At 40.2% G+C, this 13,545-nt stretch overlaps 1 protein-coding gene across 1 annotated transcript; it reads right to left on the bottom strand.

Annotated features, from left to right (window-relative positions):
• Positions 1–2,216: 2,216 nt before the first annotated feature.
• Positions 2,217–10,889, bottom strand: rab42a (RAB42, member RAS oncogene family a). The gene is made up of 2 exons (XM_041240497.1): positions 10,407–10,889; positions 2,217–6,658 (listed from the first exon to the last, which is right to left on the bottom strand). The coding sequence occupies exons 1-2, from the start codon at positions 10,619–10,621 to the stop codon at positions 6,235–6,237; spliced, it is 639 nt and encodes a 212-aa protein (XP_041096431.1). The 5' UTR covers positions 10,622–10,889; the 3' UTR covers positions 2,217–6,234.
• Positions 10,890–13,545: the final 2,656 nt, after the last annotated feature.

The raw sequence follows: 13,545 nt of genomic DNA, 5'->3' as shown, positions 1-13,545 counted from the left end.
ATAAAACTAAGGTCCTCAAATATCTGTGGAGCTCCACTTTAGTATCTAAGAAATCACGAGGAACCCAAATTACTATATCCCTTCCTATTACTGAAGTCTGTAGCAACAAAAAATGAAACTTAACAGAATTATTTGACAAAGGCTTCTAGTCAAATGCTTGTCAAAATTTCTTTCAGTGTATATATATATATATATATATATATATATATATATATATATATATATTTCCACCGTTCAGTGCTTTATAGTGGTGGATGTCCTTCTAGAAGTTTACCAAAGTGTAATAAAGCATAGTAAAGCTCTGTAAAGAATATTGAAGAATGGTAAAGCATGTTAGCAAACACGATAAACCACGGGAAATGCATAAGGCAAAACTGCAAAAATGAGGTGCAAAAAACACTGTGGTAAACCCTTATAAGGGTGAACTATTATAAAAGTAGAGTAGGTCACAAATGTTTGTAGACTAGTTAGGCGGCTGCTGCTGGATCTAAATACTTGGCTGCTGTTTAGATTAAGATATGCCTGTTTCTCAGTGTACCAACCTCTGTGGTTTTGGAGGATAAACTCCAAGCCTTTTTTAGTAACGGACAAGAGCCAGAGATACATTTAACATTATGAAACCAGTGTTTAAAAGAAGAATCTTTAAATGATCAGGAAGTTTCAAGACCCGGTAAGCAGTACCCACCTGAACCTCTCCTGCCCAGCAGTATCCCAGAACTGCAGCTTGATCCTGACCCCAGGCTCCACTTCAAAGAACTGCACATAGAAATCCACTCCCACAGTCTGGTTTATGAAGTCGATGAAGACGTCTTCCGTGTAACGCTTCAACAGGGAAGACTTCCCAACAGTGGAGTCTCCCAGCAAGATGATCCGGAACTGGTACTGCCACTGGGGATCCATGGTATTCCCAGCTGGAGAGTGAAGATTCCTAAAGAAATTCCTGGGAACTGTTTTGTTCTCTCCAACAGCTGCCAAAGCAACGCCCTTTGATGAGTGTGTGTGTGAGTGTGTGTGAGGGGGAGGCTGGTGTCAGTGTGCTATGTTCTCTAGTACTTGTTGAAACACAGAAGTACATTGCAGTGTACTGCAAAGAGGGAAGGGTTTGTTTATAGCCTCGGGGCCGCAGTGTTTCAGACCATTGCTTCTGCCAGCTTTCCGTTTCCTGTTTCTGCAGGTTTGGGAGAGGAAAGATAAGGAATAAACATTCTTTGAGAAACGCACTGCTGTAAAGTAAAAACAAGGGAACTACAAGTATCCAGAAAGGGGAGTAAATAAAAGAAACTAACTAGATGACTAGAACGAATGTAAATGAGACACAAAATAAACTGCTGAAGAGCATTTTAAATATATTACCTAGTTGTTTGGTTCAAACTTTTTTTTTTTTTTTTTAAACAATAACAGGTAATTTACCTCATTCAAAAAATATGGGAACTGTTTTGTTCTCGGGGGTGTATTTTTTGGAAGCGGAAAACATACCAAACAACTAGGTTCTGTATGTCAAGTTCTCTCATGGTCTCTCGAGGTGTTTTGTTTGTCACCTTGTAGCATTAACATGTGTGAATCACACCCAAGTACGCTAAACAGAACACGATCAAAGACGTTCTGTACATTGACAAGAAAAGCAAGAAAATGGGGATATAAATGGAAACACTTACCACAGAGAACTATTAAAAGGATTAGTCAGAAAAGGATTTGATTAGGTTTTTGCACCACTTATTTTTTTTTCAAATAGGTAAAAACTACAACTTCTACAGATCCAATTGGGTGTACCTGGGAGCTGTTGGTTTCTAATTACATAACAGTATTTTCATTTTCTGAAAGGAATGAAACTATTTACAACCCATATAAAAAACACAGTAGTTTACCAGAGTATACTCTTTAAGGGGTTATGCTATGTTAAACTACAGTGTTATGGCTGCCCTTTTACCATAGTTTATCATACTAAAAGCATAGCAAGCACATTGAAAACAAGGCTATAGGTGGAAAGACCAGAGAGGTATGGTAAAGCAGGATAAACTATGATAAAAACAAAGCATAGCCATGGGAATATCATTGAAAAACTGCTACATGACTGTGCAAATTTACTGTGGTAACCTTTTACAAAAGACTATCCAATTTGTTTGACTGTACTCTAGCGGAACTGGGAAGTTCTGTGTAAATATGTGTGATAAGTTAAGGACAATCAGATGGGAACTGAATAAGAAATCCACGTGAAGTTTCATGAAATAATATTTATTTTCTCACACCACATATCAATTCACAACCGCCTCAATGGTTACAAAGACAACACAGGATCACATCGTACAAAAAAACACCTGCTTAAAAAAACAAGTAAAAACCAATCCACCTTTTTATTAATATGTGTATCCCCCTCCCTTCTTAAAGCACTGTCTGAAAAGTGCACTTCTGTCTCTCAACCGTCATCAATCGATGTGCAGTAAGCCCCTGGCGAGGGTGTGGAATTTTGTGTCCCTTGTAAAACCCACATTTGGATGGTTCATCTGCTGGTATGAGAACCACAACAGGAGGGGACTCGTATTATCATGCAGAGCTGTTTATCTGTGCATAACTCACGCAGAACCACTGTGTTTATCCTACTAGCAAACCCATACCTGTCAGGTGTATTTTGAAGCTCTTGTGCTGTAAACACAAGCAGGCCCTCTGCAATATTGGGATTCAATAAGCCATGAAATGCATGGTGATGAGGCTAGGATAGAAAGATCATTCATCCTGTGACCTAAAACTGAACACAAGGCTGTAACCTATTTCCACTACATGGCTCCAGGGTCCATTTTCTATGTATTATTGTATTACTTAAGCAACAGGACCTTATTAAGAGGGAACCAGCGTTGTATAGCTGACCTTTCTGTATGGACAAGGTCAACTACCAAAGTCATGCCCGAGAATTTGGGGTTTATTGCCATTATAAACAAGTTAACAGTGCCTTTATTGGTGTATTAAACACTTGATAGCCACCCATGTCTACAAACCCATACTTTAAGATAATATATTTCCTTTTTATTATGAAAGCCAGATATTAAAACCAATGTGAACAGAACTGACATGCATTTATTTGTTTGTGTTTTTTGAGTAGTGTTTTCTTCCTAGTCTTTCTCAGTGTCTCATGAGCACATCCCTTCTAAACATTTACACAGCAAAGTGCAATAAAGCACAGTGTAACACTGCAAAGCCCAGACAGGTATGGTAAAGAATATGTAAATAGAAAACCATGATAAGCTATGGAAAATGCATGGGAAACCTGCAAAATAACCATGCAAATGTACCATATGTTTATAATCGAAAAGCCTCACTGTGACATTATAAAAGTGTTTTTCATTCTCGTCTGCACCGAGACAACACTTCGGGGGGTTCTCTTTGAGTAACTCTGATTGTCATGCAACATTTAAATGACTGCTCTCCATCACCCACACAAAACCAATCTTAAGCTTAATGATTTAAGTTCTGCAGCCTTTTCACTCCCTGCTCTGTCTCCAGTCTCTTCCTGATATCCTCTATTGTGTTCAGTGAAGTTAATAAGGGAGGATCAAGCCTGGGGGAAAACACCAGCAGGGTTACAGTAGTTAAATGGCAATGGTACCGAAATCTGACACTGTTGACATAATTCATTCAAATAGAATAGAAAAAGGTCATCTCATATAGAACGTGGCCTTTTTACTACATTTGCAAAATCCCTTAATTTCCTTCCATAAAATAGTTTTTATCATTAAATGCATATACTTGAACTTTAGCTTCTGACACAACTATTGATTTGTCACATGGTCAGTATGTCTCTAGCCTAGCACTGATAAAAATCTGATCAATTCTACTGTAAAACTACTTGTGTCTCATGGTAATAGCATAGCAAAGTGTAGCAAAGGATGTCTGACTGCTAGTCTCTGTATTTTCTCTATACGTGCGAACACGAATAAACATATTTTATTCCCCAGAAAGCTAAGATGACATACATTGCTCAATCACTGAATACTGCGACAAAACACGACTCAAACATGATTCACCTGTGCCACACGTGCGCTGTGGCAGAACTCAATGGTTCAGGCCACTGGGACAGTGCTGTACGGTACACTTCAAAGTTAACAATATTCAAAATGAGTGCGTGCTGTGTGCCAGTTATATTCACTGAGGAAGAACTGCTCTGAACATCCATGACAATACAGTTACAGATATTAAGATATCAACCAGAAGAGTCCAGATTCACAATTACAATAAAGTCTCAGAGAAGAGACGCCAGCCCATCGTCTGGGGTGAAGAGAATATGCATGCTATGCTGAATGAGTGCTTATGATTTATTCAAGTGTTGAGAGAGCTAGCCTTGAACAACTTTTTCATATTCGATGCTTCTGCATGAACATTGTGGTTTTTTTTGTTTGTTTGTTTGTTTGTTTTTTTACCAGATCTCATTTTGTAACCTTTCTTGCATTCATTCAAATCTAATGACAAATTACCAGCCAAATCACACTGCTCCAAATTACACCATGTTGTAAAGCAGATGCTTGATCAAAGGAATCCGATCTGTTAAATACAAGTTTAAACATTCTTTTCAATACATGATGTTTGTGTATAACTGTGACAGACTGAATACGGCCACAGACTCTGCTGGGACTGACTAATTCAGATTGATCACTGCAAAAACGGGAAACAAGGGATATCAGAAGTCGGTCAGTAGTTGAATCGGAGACTTCCAATGAACTCTAGGCTTTGCAAAGTCCTGCCTGCTCCCTGTTCCCAGAGAGAACTTAAAGGATCCCAGAAGCTTCCTTTCAGAAATGCATCTTATCCACATACCAAAAAATCACCACTGATATCTTGGAGATGCTGGTGCAATATGTTATGCTGTCTTCCCTCCTCCAGGGGGGGCTGTCTCTGTCAGAGGTTACTTAGTGATTGTGAAGGGGCTATGAGACACTACTCTGTATTGAAGGTGCTTTCCAAACTGAAGAAGAATGTAGTGGTTTATCTACAGAGGTGTGGGAGAAAAAAAGATTTGGGTGTGTGCGTATTTTTTTAAAGTTTTTCTATTCTTTAGTCTGCATTGTAATATTTGTCATTTATATCACTAAACTTAAATCTTGGATTTTAAGAAATGAAGACTATGTAAAATGTTTTAGCATAAACATGTATAGGAAGCTATAGATTTTTTAAATTGAAGAATGTAACAACCACGATTTCTTGTAGTGCAGTACTGCAAACTTCACGGGTTTAAAAATGAATTTGTAAACTTCAATGAAAATTAGCCATGTGCAAAGAGTTAATAAAGTACACATTAAAAAGAGAGACTGGTTCAAGTATGCATAAGCACCTAGACTTATTTGAGAACTAGCTTTCTCCAGCGGGAAATTCGTTACAATTTTGTCCTGCGATAAAAAACAAATATTAAAAATACATTACAAAAATAAAAACATGTGCGTCATTTTTAAAGCTTTCCCTTTTCCATACAGTTGTAAATAACTTCTATACGGTGAGTTTTACTGTTCTAATTCATTGTGGGCTGCTACAATAAACAGCTTCCCACACTGTCACACTATAGGTAATATAGTATTTGAGTAACGAATTAGATAAAAATGATAAAAGTCGTGATACTGCTGTGACAGACGGTGAACTTGCTCACGGGGTTCAAATGAGCTTGACACCCAGTACCAGAAGGTGAAATGATTTCTCGAGAGGTGATACTTCATTGCGTGATAGGAGCGTTAAGCTGGTATCTCTACAAGACAGTACAGTCTGTGTGAATAAATAAGAAATTACTGTATAGAGCATGCTATTACTCCTATGCCTGTTAACATTGGTTGCCCTTTCAAGATGGTCAAGCAAAGGTCTTGTGGGCACACACATACCCTTTGCTCTTTCGCGCTGTAGAAATGGCCCAGTAGTTGTTGATACTGAGGTTCAGCCAAGGCTCCACCTCCAGCCATTGCTGACACAGTTTCTGTCCAACAACAGCTCTTCAAAACTTCCAGCAAAGCAGGCATGAGCAAACACAGCTGTCCCAAACACAGCTCCTCGCTTCCAGTCACTGTGCTTCAGAACTGGCATCGGCCCAGGTGTTGAGCAGATGAATGAATGCTTGGTGTATGAGCTGCAGAGTGCAGGATGGGAAGCAGGCAGAAGGGAACAATGTTAACAATGGCACCTGCTTGCCTGTGCCTTCAGCAGTGAAGATGATGCAGGGTAGTTCCCCAGAGACCCAGGTCCGATGGAGAGGGAAATCCAGGCTTGTTAGCATTGACACTTGCTCTCCCTTGCCTCCGGCTCGGGTGGGTAGAGGATTTTCTCGTTGAGGCCGCTCTTGACACCGTCCCAGCCGTCGCGGGTAATGATGTCTCCGGTCTTCATGAGCTGGTAGATGTCTCGGGTGAGTGTCTCGAAGGCTCGGTCTACATTGCTGTTGTTCTTGGCAGACGTCTCCAGGTAGCGCACCCCCAGCGCGGCCGCCAGCTTCTCCGCCTCCTCCCGCGGGACCTGTCGCTCCCTAGCCAGGTCGCTCTTGTGCCCGATCAGGATGAAGACCATGTGGTGCGGCTTCACGTGCTCTGCCACCTCCCTGTGCCACTCCCGCACGTGTTCGAACGCCTTCCGATTGGTCAGGTCGAACACCAAGAGCCCGCCCACAGAGTTGCGGTAATAAGAGGTGGTAATGGACCTGTGCAATAAATCAGAAAAAAAAAAACATCACTGCGGTTACATTTTGGTACTCACAAGGGGTTCATCCCTAATTAGAAAACAATGAATGATGCTACATTCAAGAAATACTAAAGGAAACTCAATGAATTCAATGACAAATGTCTTGAAGACTTCTAGCCAAAACCTTTGTCATTAAATGTATTTAGTTTCTCTCAGTATTTCTTGATTTCTAAGGATCGGCGCGGTTTATTCCTAGTTTTACAAGCACCAATAAGTACAGCAGTTAAAATAGGTCTATTACAGAGATGAGAATTCAGGAACATTCTACTGTGGAATAATAACAATTGGGATTCTTCCAGAGTCCTGGGATCAACTCGGAACCACACAAGCAATGAGAGGTTGAATGGACTCCTCTTGTTCATAAATGTTTACATAGGGTTCTTGTTTCTTGGTAAAAAAAAAAAAAAAACTGCTCCAAACCAATTCAGGGAACAATGCTTCTTTCCACAAACTGGCTGTATGTGAAGATCAAGCCAAAAAGCTTCACAAAGAAATACACCTTATATGAGAAGTCACCCGTTGAGATTTCATGTTAAATCTGGGGTGGTTTTCGTTTTCTATTAAGCTGTATGTGTGTGTTTACAAAGACGATGTGATCCAGAATGGAACACTGTTTTTCTAAAATTGGGATGTCATTTTAATGCACACTTTAAGCTTGGTAAGTCTGAGGGAGGCATGGCAGGGCCATTTTGTCTGGTTTATAACATTGCGCCTTCTCAAAAATGCATCCGTTTTCAGGGACAAATCATCATCTTGCTGAGACAAAACTTCTGCATTTTAGTTTAAGAAATACAGAACACAACCTCAAAACCAATAACACATAATGGAAACGCGATCCAAATAAGGGAAAGTGCACACATAGCTAAAAAGGAGTTGACCAAGTTTACCCTAAGCAATACTTTAAGAAACCAGGACCAGAGGACTGCCTAGTCATGCTGCTTATGCTGAATCACTGTGATCCTTTAAGGTCTGACTTTTGAGACAAGCATAGATGGACAGAATGGCCTCCTCTTGTGTGTACATATTCTTCCAGTGTATCACCTAAAAGTATGCTCTGCTTATTTATTGTAAAGTGTCACTCATATAATTACAACACATCTTTCACAAGCATTTACTAACTAAATTCTAGGATGACAAGCAGAATGCTTCAATCACATCTGTTGAAAACCCAGGGGGGCCACAATGAAAACAGCAGCGTTTTTGCAATATCACCCATTGCAATATCATTCAGACCATTCTTTTGCTGAATAGAAAAAGCCAAGAGGTAAATGTGGGGATGGAGGGATGCAGAATCACAATTACTTCTCAGGCACAGTTTACATTTTAGAGATATGTCGGGTTTGGTCAGGCTGCAGCTCGAAATATTCTGTGAAGATCCAGCTATCGAACCCACTCGTTCTCTCCTCTGACGCCATTCTCCATCGAGATGCTATGAAAGCACACACAACAGCACTCAGTTACCTAACTGGGGCATAGCCACACCTGTGATTGCTGGCAGGGATAGATTTAACCCCATCCCTGCCAACCTCACATTCATACACACACTATTTACATTTTACGGCTTTTGCTCTGCCACAGTAGCCTGAAAGATAGGGAGGGAGGCACTTCAACTGCCAGCCCCCTGGAGAGGCTGAAAATGAGGTGGAGCTTGAAGATGAGGAGACTGTAAAGAGAGTTGGGCTCAAATGTACCTGGCAACTATTGGTAACTGACATTGATTGAAGGTCAACATATATGTGAAACTCACCGCAAGTCTGTCTTTGCAAATACTGATCAAATCTGCAGGTGCATTTAGTTTCCTGCTACACTGTGCATAGCTTTACACCTCAGCACTGTTCTAACTTGTACTCTTGCATCTTTCCAGCTCTACAATCTCTGAAACACCAGCAATCACACAAACACTCGGATGGCTTTCTAGAGATATGCCTGGTCCCCTGTTGTGTTATACAAATGACAAGGAGTACCCCGCTTCCCTGACATTGGGACCTTTGAGAGGCTTGGTGACACAGCAGGCTAACTCTAGATTTCACAAGACTTTTGCTGTTAGGTTGGAATTTGAGAAGGTGTTCTCAATCTAAAGTGCAAATGTATTAGAACGCCTCAAGATCTGGCAGTTATATCCTTTATATACATACCTGCATGGAACTGAAATATTCAGTAGTAATCAGTAATATAGAAACAATAGGAAACGCATGTGTGAAAATGTTAGCCCACTTTGTGCTTTAATCAGGAACTTCAGTAATTGATCAGTAATATAGAAACAATAGGAAACGCATGTGTGAAAATGTTAGCCCACTTTGTGCTTTAATTAGGCATCACGAACAACTTCTAAAAAGTCTCATGCATTTTTCCAGTTGTGGCTGCCTGTTCCCTTTCTCTTACTATTTTATTGCATGTGTGGCCAATTAAAGTCATCAGTCATCATTAATGTGCCTATTTTGACAATCTTCCAAGATTTGCAGTTCAAGTGGTTTGATTTCATATGCACATCAAACCCCAACTACAGAAGCAATAGGGTGTTCTAATAAATTCCCACACCAGTGTAGCTCCCAGGGGAAATTTGTGCACATCACAAAATCGCACTTTTTGTCTGGAGAGGCCTCTGACTGAAAGGCAAGGGTTGTAGAACACTCAGAAGCCTTTCTCCTGCCTTTCATTCTCCCCACTAGCTACAAAACTAAAATGTGAAATACACTTAGTATTTTCCTGTGCTCAACATAATTTGAGACTATGTAATGTATCACGTGGTTAACACAGTGCAGTGCAGCACAGGAAGATAAATGGCTACTTTTCACTACTGTTTATTTAATAAATCCACATAAAACAACAATTGTAACAGCTCGATCACATTTGCATTCGAACTGAATCAAGGCAATTTAGCTTTATATACATGCACGATATTTTGTATAAAAATATGTAAACAAATAAACATTTAACAAGGTTCTGTGCCTATGCACATTACATTAAACTGGTCTAGAGAATTCTCTAATTCATAGGATTATTATGACTTTCCCATATGCAAAACTAATATTAGCTAGTTCATAAATAATATCTCATATCGTGTACAGGGAACATATGCTTCCTTTTTATATTTCGACATGAAAAATAAAAGCCGAAAACCAAAGGGAGGGTTTACAAGAAATGCACAAGGCAGGGTGAGGACAGTGCAAACAAACCACACTGTGGCAACCATGCGCCATCGACGTGGTCTGTGTCTGGCTTGTTCTTAATGTAAAGAAGCCCGCCAGGCTGCACGGTGGAAAGTGGTAGCGCTTAAATAATTATTTACTGTTTGAAATTTAGAACGGATTTAAAACGTTACATTCTCCCTTTAAACGAGTGATTTAAACTGCACGCAAAACATAATTCTCCTTACAACTGTAACTACGGGAAATTCAGGTTCCAAATACAGGTAGACTTTCCACCTGCTCTTTTACTATTATTATTATTATTATTATTATTATTATTATTATTAGCACTTAGCCCTGTACCCAACCTCCAACTGCTGATCGTTGTCATTTACAGCGAAAAAAAAACTCGACCTGTCTGTTTTTACAGTATTACTATATTCTAGGTTAGACATCGTTTCGTGTGCAGCGTATCTTGTGTTGCCTATTGTTTAAATTATACTCTTTCTTCCCAACAAGAATCCACGACAATGCCTCAATGTGTATGTCTTGAAGGTTGGAGTCGTCTATGGTTCTCACCTGAATCGTTCTTGCCCAGCCGTATCCCAAAGCTGCAATTTAATTTTCACCCCCGGCTCGATCTCCAATGACCGGGCGTAAAAATCCACTCCGACCGTAGGATCAGCAACATCACTGTACACCCCGTCTGTAAAGCGCTTCAGCAGGGAAGATTTGCCCACCGTCGAGTCCCCTAACAAGATTATCCGGAACTGGTACTGCCACAAAATATCCATTGCATGGTTGACAAAGATCTACAGTAACAAAGCGTCTCTTTCGTGCAAATTATAAATAAGAGCTCAACACGCTTGCACACCTTTTTAATCAGAAGGATCGAGTCTTGGTGATGCGTGCGTTGTTCTCCGCCGCTTTGTGCTGCTGGCGATGACAGGGGCTGCCAAGCGGAGGAGACCGTCCGTCATGTGATGACTGCATGTGCTGCGTGTGAAAGTGCAAATTGACATGCTTAAGACAGCGCGAAATAAATATGATTGAATAGGCTCACGTGTGTTGCTTTTCATTTCATTTTTCATAATACAGATATTCCCACATTCATTATAATCTTGTAAAGCAACCCTATTTGATATATGTTATTGGATTATGTTTAACCCATAGTATGTGCCGATATAGATTGTACAGCGCTTAACAACATGACCTGTGCAATTAAGCACTGTTTAGCAACCTTTACACAAGAAACATAGAAAAGCAGCTGTCTCGACTAGGAAAGCCATGCTCATATTGTGTGACAGGTCATTTTTAAGCCTTCATATTTTGACAGCGGTAAAGAGATGTTGTCTGATACTGAATGGTTTGAATGCATTAATTATAATTTATGGGTTGTTTTTTTTTTTGGGGGGGGGGGGGGGGGGGGGGGGTTGTAACAACAGGCAAATCACGTTGTGTGTTGCCGCAATTTTTGGGATTACACAGTGAAAGCACCAACCCTCCTAAATTCTGTGCACGTCCGCCTGTCTGCAGTCTTTACATGGTTCTGCAGTGTGGAAGCCCTAAGCAACAAAATTAAGTTTTTAAACCTGTGTTATGTTTTATACTAACATATGACTCCTGCGTATCTATTTACTACAACATTCCCTTTGTGTGCACTGCATTTGTGTTTATATTTGACCTCACTGAATATCAAATATCATCACAAACACATTAGAGACTCTGCCGCGTCTTTCATTAACTGCAGCGTGCCAGCCTGTTATTTTAAAATGTATTCCTCTTATTAGCATTTGCAACACTGCTTTAGTGCGACAAATTATTTGGGTTTTCACTTTTTATTTGCTATAGATCGAGGTACTTCCTGCGCTGTAGGTCACGTGGTCTGATTGCAGTTAACTTAGAACCACAACACGTTAAGTAATTATGTGTCTAATAATCAAAGAACCACTGTTTCAGAAGAGCGGATCCTGTGATAGCATTAGTAATGCTAGTGCTGATAAGAGATACGATTTTAAAGCCTAACGTTTAGGCAATTTCATTTTGATAAGCAGCAAGTCCATTGAGAAACTGCCTTCCTTGTGCATGCAGGTCTCAGAGTGCCTCACAGATGAGTGGCTACTACACTTCTGTTCCATCTGTCTGTTCACATTAATAACCTGACCCGGGGGCAAATTGAATGACACAGCCTCCATCTCTGCTTTACTTATCTGAATAGCAGCTGGCTCAAAAGACAGAAGTGGTCACAATCTGTAATGCATACATGAGACAGGGGCCTATATTAAACAACGGTGCATACTTTATAATGGATATGACCCTAATCCAGGCTAGTGTAAACAAGTATTATTTGGTTGAGCCGTGTGTGTTTGAAGGAGAATAGCCTGTTTTGAAATCATGTGCAGCTGAGTTTTGGGGTAAACAGAAACATGAGGTAAATTCAAAAATACTTTGTGAGTGAAGTCATGAAACGCACACACTGTGATATAGCGTCTTCCTTGTTCTACCCTCTAGTTTTATTAGTCCTGTTGAAATGCATCAGCGTTTCCACTTTGTCTATTTGGAAAAAGACCTGAGAAGGCAAGCGGTCATTTTCAGACAGGTTTGCGCACCAGCAGGAAGTCAATGTAAGCAAGTTGCTGCATCTCTGTGTATCCAGTATATAGACTGGAAACCTACCAACCCCTCCACTGTTTACAAACTCTCAGTCCCTTGGTTAAGGTGTGGAAATCATACACATATTGAGCAGCTTGCTCTTCTTAAAAAAATGTATGTTTTAAGACCAGACTCAAATGCACCAGTAAAGGCACTGGGAAAGTTTTAGGCCTGCTTTCTCATATGGGGTGTAGGTGTTGGCATGTTAACAATATGAAATGATCCTGCCTTGGGTAGTGCGTAAGGTCAGTCACAGCTCTTAAAGTGACAGTGGCTAATAAAGAATTCCATAGATCTTCCTGGTTATGCATTCAATAAGCTATGCAGGTCTTAAACCTGCAGTTCAGTGTTACAGCAAACACATCTGAAAACATATCTGGTACTAAAGTAAGTTCTCAGTTTGTTAGCCCTATTCACAGGATATCTGATGCACCTGTACTTTCTGGGTCATTTCACTTCAGCTGTGCCTTCTGAGTCAAAGCAATAGAGGGAAAGAAGCCATGCAAGGGGTGGGGTCAGGCGAGATCACCATGGAAGTGCAACGCTACCTAACAGGACGGCTTGCAAACCAAGAATTATGTAGTGTACGTTTTAAAATGTCTACTATAACATTTGTTTTTCTTCAGGAATAAGCCTATATAACAGATTGAAAAGTGCACAAAAGATAAGATTTATAGAATGTTTTTACTAGCTACAATTGCTTTACCAGGTTAAAAGTATGTGGATTGTAGTGATCTAGCAAAGAAATACATGTATGCCTGTCTGTCTCGGTCTATATATTCCAATAGAAAAATAGTGCTGAAATATTCACTTCTTTTATTGGAATGACATTGGACATGGGACCTTGTACAGCAGCTAGTATGATATTTACCTTCTCAGCTATGTAAATGATTAATCCAGTCCCCTCAGATTTACTGTGACAGAAGTCGACACCCTTTCAAGGCAGTCAAATCTGTTTCCATCGCCCAAAGCTGTTTTGGAAATCATTAGTAACGCTCTGCTGTTCCAATGATTGTCCACTCCTCCCTCTGCCAGCTGGGTTATTCAGGTCACGATATAGGACACC

Source organism: Polyodon spathula, unplaced genomic scaffold, assembly GCF_017654505.1.
Source record: "Polyodon spathula isolate WHYD16114869_AA unplaced genomic scaffold, ASM1765450v1 scaffolds_592, whole genome shotgun sequence".
Classification (NCBI taxonomy): domain Eukaryota; kingdom Metazoa; phylum Chordata; class Actinopteri; order Acipenseriformes; family Polyodontidae; genus Polyodon; species Polyodon spathula.
This window is presented reverse-complemented; position numbering and strand designations above follow the sequence as displayed.